Below are 22885 nucleotides of genomic sequence, written 5' to 3' on the forward strand. Positions count from 1 at the left end.
CAAGGCGCCGAATGTGTCCATGGTTGTGAAGACTGAATATAAAAATCAAGCCTTACGTAACTAAAGGTTTAATTGATATGAAATATAAATATACTCTGACACAAATTGTTAGAATTACCCACACACTTGTTTGCATATTTTTTAAAGTTGCAACGTGATGCCTAGTAGCATTTTAGACGCAAAATACTGCATCTACGATAATTGTGGGGTTTATTACAAATGTTTTTTCGTGCAATTTGAAAAGCTTCATTAAAAACAATTGTTTCGGATAAAGAGGATAGAGGAAGGTTGAAAACATATTTAAAACCACTAATCTGCTGAATCAATGTATAAAGCTAGAAGCTGGAAACTTTACGTCTATAGAAGATGTAAACATCTAACCTGGTGCAAGTTTTCTAATGATTTTGAAATTTAGCCTTTTCGCTCTTATTTTTGCAGAATTAATTGGGTAATTTGCCAAAGATCCAACCCTGGTACGGCGGCTGCCTAACGGGAAATTCAAACGTACGGCCTTTCTGGTTTCTGAATTTATACATTATTTGGTCGGCGACGCGGTCTCGTTCCAACATTAGCGATGACCGGGCATTCTTTCAATTTTCTATATAATCTTATCTGTATATTCCCAATAGAAAAGCCAAGTATATATGCTTAGCAATAGTATGCCCATCGAAATTTATCTATTTATTGTTGTTAGTAAAAGTATAATCTTAATTTTATTCACTATACTTTTGCAGAATATCAAAATATCTAGTGTTAAACATCTAAAGCTTTAGTGGTCGCAATTAGTGGTTTCAATTAGCGTAGAAGTTTGTTCCGCTAATATGAATTCAGAACGTCAAAATTAGTAGTAGGAATTTTTAATTAGTGGAAGAAGTTACCAAACTTTTAACATTTCCACTAATTATACTTAAAATTTGCGAGAAATGTCATTTTGGCCTTTCATTATTATCCGTCAAGAGAAAATGTGGTTAGAAATCAAAAGTTTATTGTTTCATAAGTTAAATATTAGGCTTTCTCTATGGATGCAACTGATTACCGCAAGCTGTGCTAGGATATTCTATTTAATTTTAATTGTGTTTTTTAGACATTATGAATGATCCTAAACTAAAAAGTATAAAGTGTAATAGAAACTACTAATTTATTCCACTAATTGGGAGGTTCTGAATGAAGCTTAAACCATAAATAAAACTGATAAATCGAATTATAATCAAAATCTTTTGGTTTAGCGTTTGTAAACGACAATTTTGTTAACAAAGGCGAAATCGGAAAGTCTAATGGAAAAAAATGACTCACATATTAAACTGTAGAATATTTGATAGATCTAGTGGATTAAGGAATATGATACCAACAGAAGAAAGAGAAAAACTTCAGGATCAGAGACCGCAGACTATGTTAATTCAAATTACTATATTTATTGGTTAGGAAATAAAATTCTCCAGAAGAAAATTGGAAGAAACTAAAATATGAAGAAGTTCATTTTATTCGTAAAAAAGGTAATGCTTTGAACCAATCAAGTATTGAAGTTAGGAAAAAGGAAAATTAATAAACTACACGGATTCCGTAGTATACAGGGTGAGTCTTAAATAAGTGACATTTTTTTCAGGGCTGGTAGATCTCGATAAAAGAAATATATTTTCTCTTTACCGTTTTTCAAATAAGTCCAAAATAACCGAGTTATTTGAAAATTTCCAAAAAAGTATGTTTTTTGCTTAAATTTTGAGAACCACTGGATCTTTTCTGGGTTTTCTTTCTTGTAAATTTAATCTACTACCTATGTTGCCATATTATGAAAAAAAATATGTTTTTTAGCTATAAACTAAAAAAAATTCAAAAATTTTTTTCAAAAAATTCCAAATTTAAAATAAAAATTTCGCGAAAAAAAAATCATAATCGTGTTTCTGGGGTCGAAATATACTACTCCTAAAAATATTTGCACTTATTTAAGAGTCACCCAGTATAATCTTATGAATGAATGTTTTTCTTTCACAGTTAAATAAATACAATATATATAAATAAATATATTGTAGTGGTCATTATAAATTGTACTGGTCAAATAGATAATTTTAGCATAATATACTTTATAATGAAGAATGACATAATTATGGGAAACATCAGAATTGATTGTTGGGGTTAGAGCCTTAGTCAGTTTTTATTATACGCTGAGTCTCGAGCTTTATACTCATGAGTATGAGGAACAAGGGTTTAGTGTTAGTAATTTTAGCTAAAACAGTTAAAAAATAAAATTAAATGTGTTGTGATACTTTAAGCATAAAAATGTTTAGTAGCGGACCTTGCAGAGCAACATTGTTCTTTTTAGAGTCGGTTTTTGTGCGAAGTAAACAAGATGCCTCATCAGCTTAATAGTCGTTGCAAAAACTCATCCCAACATTATTAGAATATTTTGAACGGGAACGCAGTAGTAATGTCCCTTAAGTGCTTTTAAGGGGATAAGTTTTGTCGATTTAAATTATAATAGTATATATTTCTGTTTCCCAAAATATTTTGATTAGAAGAAAATATGTAAAAGTGAGCAACGCGGTGCCCGTGAAGCTTAATCACGTGACTAAAAGTTTATTTGGTATGATCTTAGTATGTATACTGATTATAAACGTTAAGTTTAAACAAATCTCCTTGCTGGGCACCTGTTTCTGCAAAACATCGCGGGATAAAATAACTGTACGTATCATTTTTGTAACCGATTTGGTATTGAATTAATGCATCAATTAAATACTGTAAAAGGTTAATTCTAGTCGTTTAGACCCTTGTGGTCATACAAACTAATGAAATCCCAGACACTTGAAAGCATCATTCTAATTAGCAAATTGACGGAAAGCATATAGTAAAAGTACAGTTTTGTAATTAAGATGTACTATAATTTTATGGCATAACAGACTTCTCCTGTTTTATATTAATAAACATACTGGTGTAAATTAAACGTTAAATAAATATGAAATGTTACCTTCCTCTTAATTTACTTAATTTAGTACATGGAGATATTTCAGTTATTTAGTTCCATAATGTAGTGTTTCTTCCTCACTTTTGGCCAAAGTTTGTGACAAAACCAAAAACAAATTTGGTTGGATAAAATTACTTATAATTATTACCCAAAATTTCTTATAAACATTAATCTTAAATTTTCAATAATTTTGAATTTTAGTTAGTGTTTGGAAGGAAAAAATGAAAAATCCCAATTTCGTTATTCATAATGACTTGATAGTTTTCCACCTTTTTAAAAGTCTTCTGGGTATTTCGCCACTTGCACTGTAAGAAAATCTACAAAATAAAATAGTTATTTTTTTGTAAAACCGCATTAATCTAACGGATACCAACTTGTCAGCGGTATTTTATTAATAAAACAAATTTGCCTCATAGACCAAAAAGGGTAGTTATTATTAGACGTATCTGTTGGAAAAAAACTAAACTGTTCTTGAATAGTTGTAGTTAGATATTTTAGATAGTTTTCCTTTGTTCTTTGTATTTTTTTGCTTCTGAAGATAGGAAGAGATATACCTCCTGAAACGCAAAACACTTTTTACTCTGTCAGGTAAATTTGTTTCATTAGTAATAGCCGCTGACAAATTCATCTCCGTTGAATTAACGCAACGGTGTTTACAAAAATAACTATTTCATTTGTAGATTTCGAAGCAGATTTTCTTAAAGTACAAGTGGCGAAATACCCAGAAGAGTTTTTTTGGAGAAATTAATCAGCCACATTAGCTGCTGTATATTTTGATGGTTTTACTCGTTTAATGATTAAAAGGCTTATTTATTTAACTACTGATGATATTTTGAAAAATATATGTATACCGGTGAAAAAAAAATAAGAATGATCTTCAAAAAGAAACATACATTCATACAAAAAATGTATTGAATCATTTATAAATCCATTTATAAGATGTTCTTAAACTAAAACAGATACTCTCTTCTTATTTGATACTTTTACAGTACAGTCGAATACTGGTTTGCCTTTTTCAAAAAGTACGCATTCTCCCAAAGTTGTATAATCTTATCTGCATATTTGCGATAGAAATAGGACGGGTTTCAACATAGACAATATACAGCAAAATATATTTAATGCCATTTAAAAGTGGCTAACGTTAATTTTATTCGTAAAGTCACACTTACACAATATTTAAATTATCGTTCTTTATTGGTATGATGTTTACCGAAAAATATGAGTAACAAAATTCAAAACACCCTTTTTTAAGTTTTGTTTGACTATGTTTTTATTTTATATTTAAATTATTTGTGTCTTTATTTTAGATTACTTCTGGTTTATTCTATAATTCGTTTTATTCAAAATGTGCAAATCTGGAAAAATGTGTCAAAATTGGAAAAAGGTGGATATGGTAAGCTTAGAATGTAGAATCTAAAGATTGTCGCTTATCCAGCGTGAAATCATACTCAGACTAAAAACATGATAAATAAAGAAACAACCACAAAAGTTTGTAAAAGTCCTGACACTGTATTGAGTTATAACTCGTTACAACTTAAGAAAGGGGGACAAATAATAGATCTGTAAGGGCGCGGTGATTAACCCTCCTCCAAAACCATTCTACAAGTCTACAGGACTTGGTTTTACATGAGATCTCACAAGTTTTAATAGTGGACGAATTGCGTTGAGAGACTTAGAATTTAGCTTTACCAAAAAATGATACATGAAGTATAAGAGTTTGAAATTTTTACTGTCGCTTTTATTACTAACCGTTAACAATGCCAATTTTATTACTTTTACTTGGTGCTTCCGATGGCATATACGGGTATATCTTTTTGATAATTAATATTTACATCAATTTATTTTTATTAGAAATATTTGTTTCAATTACTAATAATTTTAATTAAGATCAAATAACACCAGCATTTTTGTGCCTTATAATTTATATTTTAACATGTTAAAAGAACAATACCTTCAAATCCACCTGCCCAGGGAGAGTCTTAAAAGTCTTCAAACTGTTGCAGATGAAAGAAGACGCAATCAACAACTGCCACGTAAAAAAACAATTTGGACGGCATTGACAATAAGTCAAGACATCAAATAATACTTAAAGAGCTTAATATAGCCGTTAACTGGCTTGTCAAGTTTGTTGATATAATCATTCCTTAATATTTTTTTCAGTGTTATACTGTGCAGTCTTGTATTACTTACCTCGATCAGTGGCAATAACCGGAAACTCATACACATTTCTTGTCTCATAGTCCAATCCTGAGTTTATGCATATATGACCAGTATCGGATCGGACTTTAAATTCCCTCAATTTTTCAAAACCACCTCCCAGGGTGTAGTTTACGACGGCATTGACTCCACAGTCTGGATCAGTAGCAGAAACCTGAAAGAAAATGGAAAACAAGTTATGAGTTGAGATAAGTGTAAAAATATAAAACAATGTAATCAATATTTAATTATTCGGTTTTAATACTACAAACAAAATCTTTGAATTATTGTATTTCAACTACTCCATTTCTGGAAAAAAAAGACTGGTATATTGGCAGCTGACAAAATTCACTGTTTGTGAGTTTAATGACAGTGAACAGTTTAAGAGACGTGTCTATGCCAAATAATTCGTGTAAAATAAAACACTTAAACACTTTAGTTCTAATTCTGGACGCGAGTCTCCCGTCAGCAGCTGATTAAAAATTGTAATCTTCGATGGCCTTCGCAGTCTTCGGAACTCAATCTTTATAGTAAGTTTAGTATTATAATTAAGTTATTAGAGGCAGATATTTGGTTTCCTATATCATGAAAAGCCAATTATAACTCAATTCAACAAAAATTTAAAAAAACCTTTCACAATTCGTTTTTAGATCTTTCAAAGTAACATATTTAAAAAATTCAAGTTTTTATCAAAACTTCGTATTTAAAGGCCTCTTTTCTTGGACTATAAACTCGATATTACGAACAGCAAAGTTAGTGGTAAGGTAGAGAAATTGCAAATCAAAAATGGCTTGATTTAGAAATCAAATTTCTGTTTAGTAAAAGAAGTATGCTTGAAATTGAAGCCTACGTTTGAGTTTTTAATCATCTGCTGATGATACTAACATTGTTAACGACAGGCGCGTCCAGTGATAAAAGTGAAGTGTGGTATTTGGTGAATTAGTGTATTCTATTGCTGTTGTACTACAACACCAAAGAAGTTTTTTATGTTAGGCCAAAATTTGTTTTAATAATTAATCTGTAAAATATCACTGACAAATTGGTCTCCGTTGGATCAACGCAGTGGTGTTTGCAAAAAATATCTATTTCATTTTGTAGATTTTCTCCTAGTGGCAAAAATCCAGAAGTCTTTTCAAAAATAGCAATATAACAATACTTTTATTGGTTAACCCATATACAAAAAGATATGTTAAAATCTTTAAAATTATGAAAGCTTGATTTTTATGTTGACAGATGTAATAACTTCAACTTAATTCTTCATAGTTGAGCATTAAGTTATATAATAAGCAGTTATATTATAGGTAAATTAATTACAATGTGTCAAGTATCTATAACAGGTTTTAGTTACGGAAAGTTCAAAAAATGATCAAAACAAGTTTTCTATTTAAATGATCGCGATTAAATTGTATCTTTAGAGCATCACTAGATTTCAACTACCTCCCCCTCAAAATATAGCCGACAACTTGTTTTAAAATTACAATGTATGGAGGTGTTGTAGCGTGGGCAGAACGGATCTTCACGTAACATGCGTAAATAATAAAAATAGATAAGAACTGAATACATAAAGTCGCGAAACATTAAATCTAGTCTTTTGAGTCAGATTGTTAGGATAACCCTGATTCTGTTTTTTTTTTCGGGAAATAAAAGAGAACATAACTGTATTTGAAAAGTTATGAGAAAAGATTTTAGATTAAGTGGTAACACATGTAACAATAATTAGAACATCTGGGTATAAATGTACAAGATTCTTTAGTCAAGTTTTAATAAAAACATTACTCTAAATTTGTAACCAGTTTTGCATAATATTATTAACCTATTTTTTTGTATTTGTATATACCTTATATACAAATTTTCAAGCAACATATTTTTAGTATATTCTTTAGTATTTAACAAAATATTAATTGTGTTTCTACACTCTATAATATGAAAATGTATTTTGCATAGATTTGATGATATTTTCCAAAAGCCCCAATATATTATTGATATATTCCAAAATCAGAGGCCCCATTTGGAGGGATAGAAAATTGTTTTTGGTACGGTATTCTTGGTTAAGAAAATTTTTCTTCTTTAAGCAACGATTTGTATGTAAGATAAATATTTGTCCCAGGACTCACGACGAGACTCAAGACTTACGACCGAGAAAAATCAAAGATTTTCCTTAATATAAGTGAGAACAATTTTCGGACTGTCACGGGGTTCTTAACAGGAATATTGCCTTCTCATATAAACCTAACATTATTCATTCATCATAAATTCAGTACACTGAAGCTAAGAAACAACGGCGAATGTAGATTCTGTGGAAAAAATGGGTTAACACTAGAACACCTCATCACTGTGTCATCACTGAGTGCGCTAAGACTACAACCACTCGTGCCATAAACTTTGGTACGACTGATATCGGAGATGGAGAACTGATCTCTGTAAAACCGTTTCAGATGTTGGCTTTTGTCAGGACTCTGGGATTGTATGATGAGTTATAACTCAAGAAAGGGGAACACAATAGATCTATAATGTCGCAGTGATTAACTTTCCCCCTCCCATACAATGTACAGAGTGGGTCAAATTGGACGCATTTAAAGTGAAACACCTTTTTCTATAGGAGATAAAAACTAATATCGGTATCTGGAGCTCAATTTTTATCAAAAACATGATGGTTTTGGAGCTCAATTTTATCAAAAACGTGATGAAAAAACCGCACATCGATATTTATTACCGTTTCGGAATTTTTCAAAAATGTGCATTTTTAAAAAATCGAAGATTACAGTTGAGGGTTGGAACCTTTGGTGTTACACAGCAAAAAAAAACACTAAATCACCACAATACACCAAAACACTTTTATTTTTACACTGGACGCGCGTTGCGTTTTTTGTTGATTGTTTTTTGATGATTTGAGTTTATAATCATCTGCTGATGATGCTAACATGGTTAGCGAAACGCGCGTCCAGTGTAAAAGTAAAAGAGTTTTGATGTATTGTGGTGATTTAGTGTTATATTTTGCTTTAAAAAATCTATTTAACTTTTTTGCTATGGAAAATTTGGATTTTTGTGAAAACATTTCTAAAGCACTTTTTTACGCAGAATTTAATGGTTTAAGTGTATTTTTTTTAATTAATAATTTAATAATTATCAACAAAAAATTTGATTTGTTATATGGCACATCCTGTATATTTTTAATTAATTGAAAAGAATTTAAAATTACCTTTCCAAAAATATAGCATACTTGATATTTTGCTCGATTCCTCTTCGAGTTATACAGTTTTCAAAAATTCACCCAGTTTGAATAAGTAGGCGGCTAAATAAAACGACGCCGGCTGTAATGGAAAAAAATTCTGGCAATTGACAATGAGAGATGCAGAATTTTCTAATAATTTAAACTATATTTAACAATATCAACACAACACATTTAAAGTATACAGGGTGGCCCATCGAAAACGTTACGCAAGGCATAACGGCCAGGATAATTTTTTTTTCAGAAAATCCAAAAACACGTCAATTTTGTTTGTGAGGGGGACAACTTTTGCCTCAAAAATGATTGCAAAATCTTCAACCCCCTAAGCGGGGGTGTCATCCCCCAATTTTTTTCAAATGGGAAGGGGGGGTCAAGTGGCACCGCAATGAAAAGAGCTTTCTATTATCTATATTTCCCCGCTTCGTTTTTGAAAATCGGTCGAGTCATTGAGAAAATATGAAGGATTGAAATTTGAAAATTTTATTTAAACATTTAACAGAGTAAATGATAAGGATAAATTCCTTCGACCAATTTGCTGTTTTTTCTTATTATTTCTAGATGTTTACGCATTTTTTCACTTGCCACAAGGTTGAATGATCAGGTGCCGTCTCAATATCGTTAAACTGATCTACAATAGAATTTCCAAAAATACCAGCCCGCGACGATCAAAATCGTCAATCGTTGAGTTCTTGTACCAACTGAATTTTGTACGGGTGGAACTTGTGTTTTTTTAATATCGTTTGGACACTTGTACGATTCACGCCGGTCGCGGTCTCATTGGCTAATTTTCTTGTACTTAGCGTACAAGGCAACTTGGCGATCCATGGCAACTTGACCCAATACGAATACCTCCATCGCTTCATTTACTACAGGATTTTCCCTCTGCCTCTTTTTATTCATAACGGAACCAGTTTCGTGAAATTTTGCTACTAAATCGCGAACAATTTTGCCATAAAGGTGTTTGTCAGGATGGCGTTCATTGAATATCTGCGCAAACCGATTGCCACATTCATTATTTTTCAAAATAAAGTTCGATTATATCCACTTTTTCTGCAAGTGAGTACACCATAATTGTTAAAAAGTTTAATGATATTGAGAAGAACTTCAACACAGCTATCTAGCATTTACAGAACAGCTATCTAGCAACTACCGCACCTGATCGTTCAACCTTGTGGCAAGTGAAAAAATGCGTAAACATCTAGAAATAATAAGAAAAAACAGCAAATTGGTCGAAGGAATTTATCCTTATCATTTACTCTGAAAAATGTTTAAATAAACTTTTCAAATTTCAATCCTTCATATTTTCTCAATGACTCGACCGATTTTCAAAAACGAAGTGGAGAAATATAGAGAATAGAAAGCTCTTTTCATTGCGGTGCCACTTGACTCCCCTTACCATTTCAAAAAAGTTGGGGGATGACACCCCCACTTAGAGGGTTGAAGATTTTGTAATCATTTTTGGGGCAAAAGTTGTCCCCCTCACAAACAAAATTGACGTGTTTTTGGATTTTTTGAAAAAAATATTACCCCGGCCGTTATGCCTTGCGGAACGTTTTCGATGGGCCACCCTGTATATCTAATAACAATAAAAATTAATAGCAAACCAAGACATGAGATTTTGCTACAGGTGTTCGACATGTCGACCGTCTTCTGTTACGGTCTGACGGGACCGTTTTAGAACATTTCTCGCGAAATTCATTAACTCATTGGGGTAAAAGATACCCTCACATAACAGCTAAGTACTTCTAATTCTTGTCTAGATTATACGGGGAATTTTAAAATAAGAACCTTTATTCTTCCGCAAAGATAAAAATCCACTAAGGATAACATGCACAAATCCGGTGGCCTCGACGGCCAATGGCTGGGATCTTGGTTAGCTATTCAATTATTCTCGAAATTGACTGCAAAAATTTGATGATAACTTCAGCGTTCTGAGGTGGTGCCTCGTCTTGCTGGAAAAATATGTTTTCGAGTTCCATTAGGGGCAGATCATCAATAAGGGGTCCAAAGCCTACTTGTTAGAAGTATGGCGAACTTAAGTGACAATATCAAGTGTGCTGTATTTTTGGAAATGTAATTTTAAGTTCTTTTCAATTAATTAAAAATATACAGGGTGTCCGAAATAAAAAATCAATTTTCTGATGATAACTCTTAAATTATTAATTTTAAAAAAATATACTTCAACCATTAAATTCTACTTAAAAAAGGTGCTTTGGAAATGTTTTCATGAAAATACAACATTTTCCATAGAAAAAAACTTACAGCGATTTGTTAAAAATGCACATTTTTGAAAACACCATGGTAACAGTTATTGATGTGCGGTTTTCACCATCATGTTTTTTATAAAAATTGAGCTCCAGATACCGATATTAGTTTTCGTCTATCTCCTATATAAAAGGGTGTTTCCCTTTAAAAGCGTCGAATTTGACCCACCCTGTACATCTAAAAAAATAACATTTCATTAGCAATAATTAATATATGTATTCATAAATTTTAACCTCGATAGCTGAAAATTGCTAACAATTTTAAAACAAGTTTAAAACTAATTTTAAAACAAGTTTAAAACAAGTTAAAAAAGAAAAAAAACTTTTCACGGCCCAAAATTAATGCAGAAAAATATATTTTTAGCCATTTATTTTCTTAAATCGATCTAAAAATTCTATTAAATACTATTAACCTAACATTATTCATTCATCATACATTCGGTAGAATTCTTTCCCAATTCCAAAAAATCAAAAAGTTTTAAAAAGTTATTACAAATCCCTGTCTCCGTTATTTTTAGTTTTAAGAGATAGACCGGTGTTTAAGGGACGTCCTTTATACAGTTGCATTTTTCGCCAACTTGAATATTCGTTCGTGGCCCTAGACTTATTCCGGAACACGTCCGTTGACCCGTTAGATGGCGCTGATAGGGCTCGTGGCGTGGGCCGTGAATGTCGCATTCGCGGTGTATCTCAACTCTCTTACGCTGCCTGTCCATTAAAATAACGGCATATCAAGGCCTCCCTGATGGGTATTCGTGGCCGGTCGTTCTGCATTGATTTATATACATCTAATAGGCTCCGAGAAGCCGTAACTCTTATCACGGGTTTCGCCCGTGGACTAGTTTTCGTATGATAACAGTTCGTCAGACATCTTTAAGGAAATGCCTCTTAACCGAAGATAATACGTTTCCTTATAATTATAGAACAATATATTTCGTCTACTGTAACTCCAATTCTGTAACAATATCCCTAATAATAATTTTAGAAGAGAACTAGATTTATATTCGTTCTTTCTATAGAAAGCTTATATATTTGTTCTTAATTAAGAAAGTTGAAAAGAAGAAATATCATGCAAGACCGTATGATCGAAAAGAACGGCGTCCGGTTGGCTTCGAAATGTCAATACCCATATAATTTTACATAAAAATTGACAGTGATCTTCATTTTGAGTATGGTAGAAGTAAGGTAAGAATCCACAAGGTCTAGTGTATATATCGCTGTAGGTACTCATAATACGAGACACTGAATGTCTCCACAAGAGCTTAGCAACCATCAAACTGATTAAAAGAAAGAAAATAAAAAAAAACACATAAAGAGCTAAGGAGGGGCGCTCTGATAATACATTTAACTACAGAATTTAAGAGAATCATTGAAATATAAAGTTTATAATTATTGACAAACAAATCTTTGAACTATTAATAATCAAATTTTATACAAACAAAATATGAGGTGGGTATATTTCAATAAAAAAGCGTTATAATAAGATATATTAATAATAATGTAAATCATTTGTTAGATAGCTGTTAGTTGATTTTTTGTCAGAAAAATATATTCTTATAAACTTGTCGTATACATAACTGACTGAATATTAAGCCATAAGTAAGGGTTTATGATTTTTTATACAAAATATTTAAAGCTTCAAATAGAGGAACCTATGCAATAAAAGTCAGTAAAAGCAATAAAAACTAATTCAATACGAAGATATTCCATTAGAAGGTTAAAAATTTACCAGATTATTGTTGTACCAATAAATAATTATTTAACATTTAAAAAAAATATGGAAACAAAATTACTTAGAGAAAGAACTATAAATAAAATAGAAGCGAAGAACTATTGTGGTTGATTAAGAAATAATGTGACGGCTTACATATTTTGGTAATCTACGAGACATTAATAGTAATGGGCCGATTCCATTAACACTAAAAGTGAGAAAATGGGCATAATACAAATTTTTCAATGTGTTTCTCGTTAAAAAATTGATAAAAAGTTGATATTTTTGGTTATTTAGTGTTAAACATTAACAAACGTTCAGACTTTTAACAATATCTTTAAGAAAACTATGCGTATTTCCAGTGGTGATTACAGAAAATAACTTTTTTAATACCCTGATATTTAAGGTAGGTAATCTTTAAGTTTAATACCTACTATACTGATTTTAGTATAGCCAAAGAAAATTAGAGTTTACCCAAAAATATATCGCCTATAGCATTGAATTTAAACTGAAATAAATCTTTTTAAAAACGATATTATGTTTCTGAATCTTATACAGAAATATTACAGGTTTTCATTTGAGAAATGCATTTTTTTGTAAATAATAAAAATGTTCGAACGTTAAGCCCCATACTACGCGTTGTACTATGCGTTGATGTGTCCATTTGTGGGTATAATGAAGTGCGTCGATACATGTATGACGAAGTTCATCATACATGATATAGTATGATGAAGTTCATCATACAAACGTTTAGAAATTCGTCCATTGTGTTCGTGATATTTCTTTTGATGTTTCGTCCAAAACCCGGCTTCTCACCGAACCGCGGACAACGCATTGCAGCGACGCACAGGCGCATCAAATCGGAACATCAATGGATACTGACTATGGGATAATGGGGTAAAAAAATAAACTGACGAACCGCCTGAACGCATAGTAACGCATAGTATGAGGCTGTAGAGGTGTAGTGTATAGAGGGTTTAATATACGACTGCAACATTTAGCATCATCTACTTTTATTACCTAAGATCTACAGACGATGGTTTTTATAGCAATACGTATATCAAAAAAAAAATCCAGTGAAGTTAAAACATTGTTGTGCACTGAAGTTAAAACTTTTGTTGAACTTAAAACAGTTTTGAGTGGTTTGAGGTGCAATTAGTTATGTTTAGTGTTCTGTTTCAGTGCTGAGCTTTCAGACACACTAATATGCAACAACAAAAAAGATAATTATACATTTATTTTTGTTGCAAATTAGTATATATGGAATAATACATATATTTTCTACTACTGGCTTGAAATAGCTTATACAGGGTGAGTCTTAAATAAGTGCAAATATTTTCTGGGCTGGTAGATCTCAATAAAAGAAACATACTTTCTCTTAAGTGTTTTTCAAATAAGTCCACAATAACCGAGTTATTTTACTTTGATAATTTCAAAAAAAGAAAGATTTATTGCTTAAATTTTGAAAACCACTGGATATTTTCTGGATTTTCTTTATTGTAAAATTAATCTACTACTTCTGTTGGCATATTATCAAGAGAGAAATTAGGTATGTTTTTTAACTAAAAACATTTTAAAAAATCCAAATTTTGATTTTTTTTCGCGAAAAAATCCCCATAGTCGTGTTTCTGGGTTCGAAATATACTACATATTTGCACTTATTTAAGACTCATCCTGTATAGTTACAATGTCAACATATTATTTCGTCTCACTTTCAACAGGCTTTTTTGAGCTAGGATATTCATTATAAATCAAATTAGAGAGGGTTTTCAGTCAAATTTTAATACGTATCAAGTACCAAAAATGGAATATATTGCCATATCATAATGTAATTGCAAATGAATGCCACAGTTATTGATATGAATTATATTTTTTATATCTTATATATATTTTGATGGAAAAGTATTATTACACCATAATTTTGTTTTAATTCAAATATATGTCGCCCGTTTCGTTTCCTCTTAATAGCTTTATCAAAATTTCATAAAAACATGCACATATATCAATAGATATAAAAACATGCACATATAGATACAATTATTACATGTTTTCTTTAAATTTAAATAGCATTAATAAAAAAAAAACAGTAGTGTCACATTAAAAAGTTATAATTGATATTTAGCAGCGTAGACCATTTTTGGTAATATGCAGGAAAAACTTGACTAGAAACCCTTCATTTATTTTTTTAAGAATTCTCCAGTTAAAAAAACCTATTAATGTGGGAGAAAATAAAATATGAACACTGTATTTTATACAACAGATTACTGTACTTTATAATAATTTATTTTTTTCTCCGTGTAGCTGGTAGACATTTTTCCGTTTCCCCGAAGTGCACAATGCCCCATAAAAAGCAGAATATTTAACCGTGCCACCGAGTAATCGTTCCAATGTATCTTTGAGCTTTCAAAAAGGCTACTACAGGAATTCTTTTCATCAACGTGAGGAGCAACATCCAGTCTAATATGGCGTACTAATAGGAAAGATTCTTAATTCTGAGAAAAGTGCAGATTAAGTCATTTGCGGCGAATTCGCACAGCTGCTTTACAGAATTATCGGGCAACGGTCGAAAGAAAACAAACATGTCGGTGCAGCGACTTTTTATAGCACGTAACAATTACACCATGCGAATGCCTTCGACGCGATCCGATCGAAATGTGCTCGCCGAAGATGAGAAGTGTCTTTTCAGGGCAGGACGCTTTTTTCCGCGTTCGCTCTTCAATCAATTTTTAATCGCTTGTCTGGCCGAGGGAACAGGACAAATATGGATATTTTTACTTTCCGAAAGAATTCGATACTTAAGTCCAGATTTTTCAGGATTTAGACTTTCATATAAGCATTGATTTAACTAAAAGAATATAGTTTATTCTTCAATTTACATATACAGGCATTCTCGTAATTTCTAGTAAGAAATTAAATTTTTAAAAACTAAAAAATTTTGGAAAAAAAGTTCGATAAAGAAATTCAAGCATATCAACTTTACGGTCTTCTATATTGAAATCTGTGATCCTATATATATATTTGTATTCCATCAAAAACATAGAATGTAAAAACATGCCAAGTCTCGCAACAAAATTCTTCCACTATAAAAAGTTGTCAGATCTCATGTAAAACCAAGTCAGTTTATTTTATTTAGTTTCAATTTAAGCACCTATTGAACAATTTTGTTATAAATTATTAGTATCAATATTAGACATCTTTATTCTAATAACTTGGCAATTTTAGGGCACCATAATTATAAAATAATAATGTACTATTTTCGATAATAAATCAATTTAAACAGTGCACTTTATGAATAAAGTTTTTTAATTAATAGAATTACCTACTATATTCAGGGTGAGTCTTAAATAAGAGCAAATATTGTTAGGGGTAGTATATTTCGACCTTAGAAACACGTCTATGAAGTTTTTTTCGCGAAAAAAAATTGGAAAATTGAGTCTTTTTTAGTTTTTAGTTAAAAAAAATTAATTTCTTGATAATATGGCAACATAGGCAGTAGATTAAATTTACAAGAAAGAAAACCCAAAAAAGATCCACCAGTTCTCTAAATTTAAGGAAAAATATATATTATATAAGTTAAATACCCCGGTTATTTTGGAGTTATTTGAAAAATGGTAGAGAGAAAATATGTTTCGTTCATCGAGATCTACCAGCTCTAGAAAATATTTGCACTTATTTAAGACTTTATTTAAGACTCACCCTGTATAGATATAGAAGAATTCCCAATTCATTATTATAAGGATATTTCGAGATTTTATTTTTTTCCCAATATAAGCTTAATGCTACCTAAAATTCCAAATTTGAAGTTTGTGACACTTCTAGAAGTACTTTAGAATTTTGATGACGTTGAGTGTCACTGTCGAAATTAAAGAATTTCAGCAAAAATTCATAATCCTTGAATTATTGTTCACATTCAGATACAAATAAAATCAGTCAATGCCAAATCGATTAATTCTAGTTTTCTTTTCCTTTTGGCCGGCTGAAAAGTCAATTACCGGTAGCGGCTAGACAGCTAACTTTTAATTTATTGGATTTACGACAGAAATATGGATGCAGCAATTAAAGTATTGAATAACACCTTAGGAATCGACAGACAAGGACAAGGTCCAGGATACTGCTTCATAGCAACAAGTTATTTTACCGTATTTAGCTGCTATTTCTTTGGCAATAAAACAACGGAAAGTTTAGAAGAGTCACTACTAAGCTTACAAGAAAATATAGGTAGTTATGAACAGGTAATTATAGCAGGTGACTTCAATGCTAAATCCCCCCAATGGGGTATGGGATATACAGACAAGCGCGGAGATATTCTTACCGAGTGGATAGCCACATTGCAGTTAGTAATTGCTAACGTTGGAAATAAGCCAACATTCGAAAGCGGAAGCTATACATCAATTCTAGATCTTACGTTGGTCACTGATAAGGTGTGTGTAGAAAACTGGGAAGTGCATGAGAAGGAGTCACTCAGTGATCATAATTATATCTTTTTCGAAGTAGGTGTAGAAAAATCTTATACAACACTAAAAAAATACTCTAAAGGTTGGCAGGTAAATAAATTGCAGCCCGAGAAATTAATTAAAGCCATTGAACAAGAGGAGTGTAATAAAAACAGTAGTACCGCCGCTAATTTCTCTAAAATATTGAGTAATATATGCAACAAAGTAATGCCAAAAAAGCGGGCCCCTAAGGGACATCCGCCAGTATACTGGTGGAACGATAATATTGCAAAATTGCGGAAAGAATGCTTTAAAAATAGGAGGGCATATACTCGGCACGTAGGTAAAGGGTATACTTCAGTGGACGCTCTATTAAATGTTTATAAGGAAAGTAAAAAAAGACTGCGTGATGAAATAAAGACTGCCAAAAGAAAATGCTGGAAAAAGCTTTGTGATGAAGTTGACTGTGATATATTTGGGAATGGATGTAAAATTGTTATGAAAGGGATGATCGGTTTTCCCCTCAACCAAATCTCTCCATGATAGCAATGGAGAAAGTGGTAAAATATCTGTTCCCTAACCACAAATCTGTGATATTTAAGTGCTGTGATATAGATAAGTTTGAATGTTTTACAAAGGATGAACTACTAATGGCTTGTGATAGGTTAAAGAATAATTAAGCACTAGGGCCTGCTGGTATTCCTCCAGAAGTTATTAAACAGATGGCCAAGGTGAAGCCAGACTATGTGTTGTCAGTGTATAATCAACTTGCCCGGTCAAACTGCTTTCCGACTCCCGACCGTAAAAAGTTGCAAAGTTATTATTAATCCTAAAACAAAATAAAAATATAGGCGAACCAACTGCATACAGGCCCCTCAGCCTCCTGGACGTTGAAGGGAAGATATTTGAACACCTAATACTGGGAAGATTAAACAGCGAAGTAGAGACAACTGGTGGACTGTGCGCCAGACAATTCGGATTTAGAAAAGGATGCCAAACGGTAGATGCAGTGATCCAGGCTATTAATATTACTAAAAAAGCAGCAGCATTTAGTCATCGAAACCGCAGGTTGTGTGCACTGATAACACTGGATGTTAGGAATGCTTTTAATAGCGCGTCATGGCAGCTAATCTTGGAAGCATTGATGGAGAGTGGCATTAAAAATAGCCTAATAAATATAATAAGTTCTTATCTGTCCGAGAGAAAAATCTTGGTGGAAACTGAAGAGAGAACGAAATTGGTAAGAATAAATTCCGGAGTTCCGCAGGGATCTATTCTTGGTTCCACATTGTGGAACATTTTGTACAATCCCATATAAAGTTGGATATGCCAGAGGGTATTACGCTTATTGGATTCGCGGATGATGTAGCAATGGTAGTGATTGCTGATAATGAAGAAATACTTATGAATAAAGCTAACACCGGCCTCTTAAGAATTTCTAAATGGATGGCACAAAAGGATTTACAGCTAGCACCACAAAAGACTGAGGCGGTAATTCTATCCACCAAACGAAAACTGGCACCAATTCTTTTCGATGTTGAGGGAACTTTGATCGTACCTAAGAATGCTGTAAAATACCTCGGAGTCTGGTTAGATAATTAAACAACATTCTGTGAACATGTTACCCAAACAATTACTAAAGCGGAAAAAACTCTTGCTGCATTATCAAAATTAATGTTGAACATAGGGGGCCCTAGGTCATCAAAGCGTAGAATTCTTGTAAGCGTAATACATTCACAATTGTTATACGCAGCTCTGGTATGGTGTAAGGCAATGGACAAAATAAAAACAAAGCGAAAGATAACAGCTCTGCAGCGCAAATTATGTATTAGAGTTTGTAGCGCTTACAGAACTGTATCTACTGAAGGCAGTTGGTGTCATTGCGGGCATTCCTCTTATCCACATATTAGCTCATGAACGAGTGGATAGATACAAGGGAGAGCTCAAACAAATAGCCAGGAAAACTGTGATGGAGAAGTGGCAGGATCAGTGGGATAAAGGAAAGTGCGGAAGATGGACCTGGAGACTTATACCCAACATCGAAAAATGGATTGACAGACCATATGGTGAAGTGGGATACCACCTGACACAAATGCTGTCTGGACACGGGTGCTTCCGAAAATACCTCTATAAGATGCGGCGGGCAAGCTCTGAATCATGTTTATTTTGTGGTCAAATAGACGACGTTGAACATGTGTTCTCCTGTCCAAGATGGAAGGATGAGAGAGATCATTTTAAGAAGGAGAGTGGACTGGATTTCACTGAAACGAACTTAATGAGAAGCCTTGAGGGAGGTGAATTATTATGGGAAACAGTAAATAAATGTATAAATAATATACTAAGTAAAAAAGAAGAGGAACAACGCCACATGGCGTAGGCAGCCCCCACGTCGAAGTAATGCGTAAGCGGTTCCGGCGTGGTGTGCTTACTTGAACGAGGAGGGTTTTTTTAGCCGGTAGGAATCCGGCACTACCCAGTTATAGGTGTCTTATGGAAGATTTTTTTCCTCCTCATCGCAAAAAAAAAAAAAAACTTTTAATTTATAAGAATATTTCGATATATTTAATTTTTTCTTCCGTTATAAGTCTAAAGCCACCAAGAATTGGAAGTTTGTGACACATCTAAAAGTACCTTAGAATTTTGGTTTTGGTTTGAAGTTAAATAAATTTGTCTAGCAAAATGTCCATAATCCTTGAATTTATTGTTGTGACTGGAAAGTGAGTTACTGCTAGCGGCTAGACAGCCAACTTTTAATCCATAAAAATATTTCAGGACGGTTGCTTCTGTTAATTATGTATTCTATATCGATTCAGTGAAGCACAGACCAAATGAAGAGTCAGTATGAAAGACTACATCAGAAATTAAGACATCCGGAACTATCCGGAGAACTACAGTAGATGGAATAAGTATTGTAGTAAGGTTAAAGTAATGCTGGCGTCAGAAAATTACCCGTCAAGAAAATTACAAGTGAATAAGACATAATTTACAATGTAGAACCCTAATGTTTAAAAGAGATATAGATATTGGAAGGAAGTCGCCAAGGAAAACGCTGGCAGAAGATAGATCAAGTTTTTCATCAAAGAATAATAGAAAGAGTAAGTCATTATCCTGAGAGATACTAAAACACTCGTACTAAAACTATAAAAATACAGAGTAAAAAATTCAAATCTTGAAAATAAAATGTTTAGTATTTTATTTATTTTTAACATTCCTTTTTGGTTAAATGTAATAACATACTCAACTAGAAACAATCGACTATAAAATATTTTATGATCAAAATTTCGCGTGCCTTAATTCAATTTGCTATTCCAAGAACATGTATTAGAACTTGTATTTGTGCAGCTTGTCATTTCTAACGTTACGATTAAAGTGATCCATAAATTTCAAACAACACCATGGTGGTGTACTAAGTCAACCAGAGATATGAAGTTATGCATTGCAGACCTAGAAATAGTACATATTTAACAACGCGGCCGCTATCACCCACTATCTAATTCCTCGACGTCGTGTGAAATATATATCTGTAGCATTTCAGCACTGTGTGCAAATTTCGCCGTCATCCCGCTGTATCTTCCATCTATCGAAATTTAAATACAATTTTGGTACATGTAAATCCGATGCCTTTTTCTCCGAACGTTTACATATTTGAATTGTTCTTTATGCAGATAAAATATTAGCATGAGTTTCCATAATGTCGGTAATATTGTCCCGATGGCGACCGTAGGTTGATGATGCAGTAAATAGAATACAATAGAGGTGTTACTTCGTTTAGTTTATTCCTTTAGCGCTGTATTTTGCACTGCTTCGCCGAGTTTGTATGGCGGCATTTTCTGATTCTTTTTTGGTTTTTGGCTAGTCGTAGGTATATTTTATTCAAATTTTTATTTGCAATTGTGTATACGAAAGTATACTTATTGATGATTGGAGTACAAGAATAACATCCAATACGGAATAGAGGTTATACATAGTGATTGGAACTTTATCGACTTTTTAAATTACCTGTAAATCGGTAATTTAACACATTGAATAACAGGTTTATCGGTATCTAGGGAATTAGAATGATGGGCGTTTCTACATCAGTGTTGGGTGGCGGTGGTGGTGGTGGTGGATGGCGTAAAATAGGTAAGAACGGTTAAAATATATAGGCTAGTAAACAAGAACAAACAGGTTTAAATAAGAAACAACAGCTAAAAACAGAAAACGATCGCTAAAATGCTTAAAATAATGCGTATTTCTTGTTTAAATGGTTTTATTTCTGTTTTTAACGCTTGTTTCTTATTATTCTTTTTTAGTAGCGTATTTTATGACCCACCGCCCGCCATTTATGTAGAAACCCCCATCTGCCTTTACTTCCCTAGTTATAGAAAATACTTTATAAACAACAACAAACATTATAATACTTTCATAACAAAGGTTTTCTCCTTTATTACTTATTTTGAAAAGATGTTATGAGGCATGATATATGTTCTATGTTCTCTTTTAATTCCTGAAACTAAAAAAAAATGTTAACCATCCATGAAGTATGTTTTAGAAAGTATAGTGACGCATCTACAGATCCTTAACTATATTTTAATGACTTAATACAGCAAATGAACAATTTTGGTTAGTCATCATTATCATCATCATCATCATCATCATCATGGCCCCATCTCTCTATTTGGTCTTCTTCTAGGTCTCTTAATTCCTCATGCTGTAATTTTTGTGGTCCATCTGTTGTCCGTCCTCCTTGCCAGATGTCCTGCCCATTGCCTCTTGAGGGATTTGATGCTGTGAATGATATCTATTACCTGGGCCTTTCATTGTGTCCACTCTATTCGTTTACAGTCTTTCTTGGTTATTCCCAGCATTTCGGCCCACTGAGGGACTCCTGTTGTGCGACCTGTAGTTTCCTTATAATTCCCGTTTTAAGTGTTCAGGTTTCGCATGCATAGGTTATTACTGGGAGTACACATTGGTCGAATGTTTTCTACTCTAGATAAAGTGGTATTCTAATTTGAATATGATTGAGTTTCTTCCATAGCTAACTTCCATGCTAACTTAATTCTTCTGTTGATTTCTGGTAGTATAGATCCCGAGAGGTCGGTCAAGTTTGCCCCCCGTATTAGAAGAAATTCAAAAATAAATATACCCCTATTTTGCACACATTTTGAACAATTTTGCACACCATAAATGATATTTTGCACACTTACCTAAGAGAAACCAGGCGTTTTTTAAACTTGACCGTTCCCCCCCATTTGTTACGAAATTCATTTATTTCTATGTACATCGATTCGGCTCATTTTGCACAATTTTGCACACCCTCCTGACGAAAGTTATAAGAGGTTGAAAATTTGAAATCCCCCCCCCCATCTGTAACTTAATTGAATTTTGTTTATATCAAACGAATCGGCTAATTTTGCACAATTTTGCACACCTATTTTTGAATTTTGCACACCATCCTGATTAGAGTTATGAAGGTTTGAAATTTGCAATTCCCCCCCCATCAGGTCACGAAATTGAATTTTGTGTATATAAAACGAATCGGCTAATTTTGCACAATTTTCCACAGTTATTTTCGAATTTTGCTCACTCTCCTGACAAAAGTTATAGGAGTTTGAATATTTGAAATTTGTCCCATTGTGTGTGAAATGTCCCATTTAAAAAAACATAAGAATGAGTCATATTTCGAAAATGATAGATCTCAGCGACCCGACGTGAAAAACTGCACGGAACTTAGATATCACCTTTTCGATAATTTATAGCTTGCATAGAAGAACACTTATGAAACTAAAGGTTCTACACACAGATTTGTCCTAGCCCTCGTACTTCCTGAAATACCGGGCAAATTTGAAACTTTTGCATTTTTTGACAACCCTCATATCTCGGTTACCCTATAACTTATCGAAAAGGTAAAGTCTTGGTTCCGTACAGTTTTCCACGTCGCTGAGATCTACTATTTTCAAATATGACTCATACCTATGTTTTTTTTAAATGGGACAATTCACACACAATGGGACAAATTTCAAATATTCAAACCCTTATAACTTTTGTCAGGAGAGTGTGCAAAATTCGAAAATAGCTGTGCACAATTGTGCAAAATTCGCCGATTCGTTTGAT

At 32.7% G+C, this 22885-nt stretch overlaps 1 protein-coding gene across 4 annotated transcripts in view; it reads right to left on the reverse strand.

Annotated features, from left to right (window-relative positions):
* Positions 1 to 22885, reverse strand: part of LOC115877355 (protein dachsous) — a 569521-nt gene that overhangs the window by 77632 nt on the left and 469004 nt on the right. For all 4 annotated transcript variants that reach the window (XM_030893496.1, XM_030893497.1, XM_030893500.1 and 1 more), the window contains one exon: positions 5147 to 5327. In XM_030893496.1, coding sequence (XP_030749356.1) covers positions 5147 to 5327 — 181 coding nt within the window. The remainder of the gene's footprint in view (positions 1 to 5146; positions 5328 to 22885) is intronic.

This window comes from Sitophilus oryzae, unplaced genomic scaffold (genome assembly GCF_002938485.1).
Source record: "Sitophilus oryzae breed Bouriz unplaced genomic scaffold, Soryzae_2.0 scaffold_1447_pilon_pilon, whole genome shotgun sequence".
NCBI lineage: Eukaryota > Metazoa > Arthropoda > Insecta > Coleoptera > Curculionidae > Sitophilus > Sitophilus oryzae.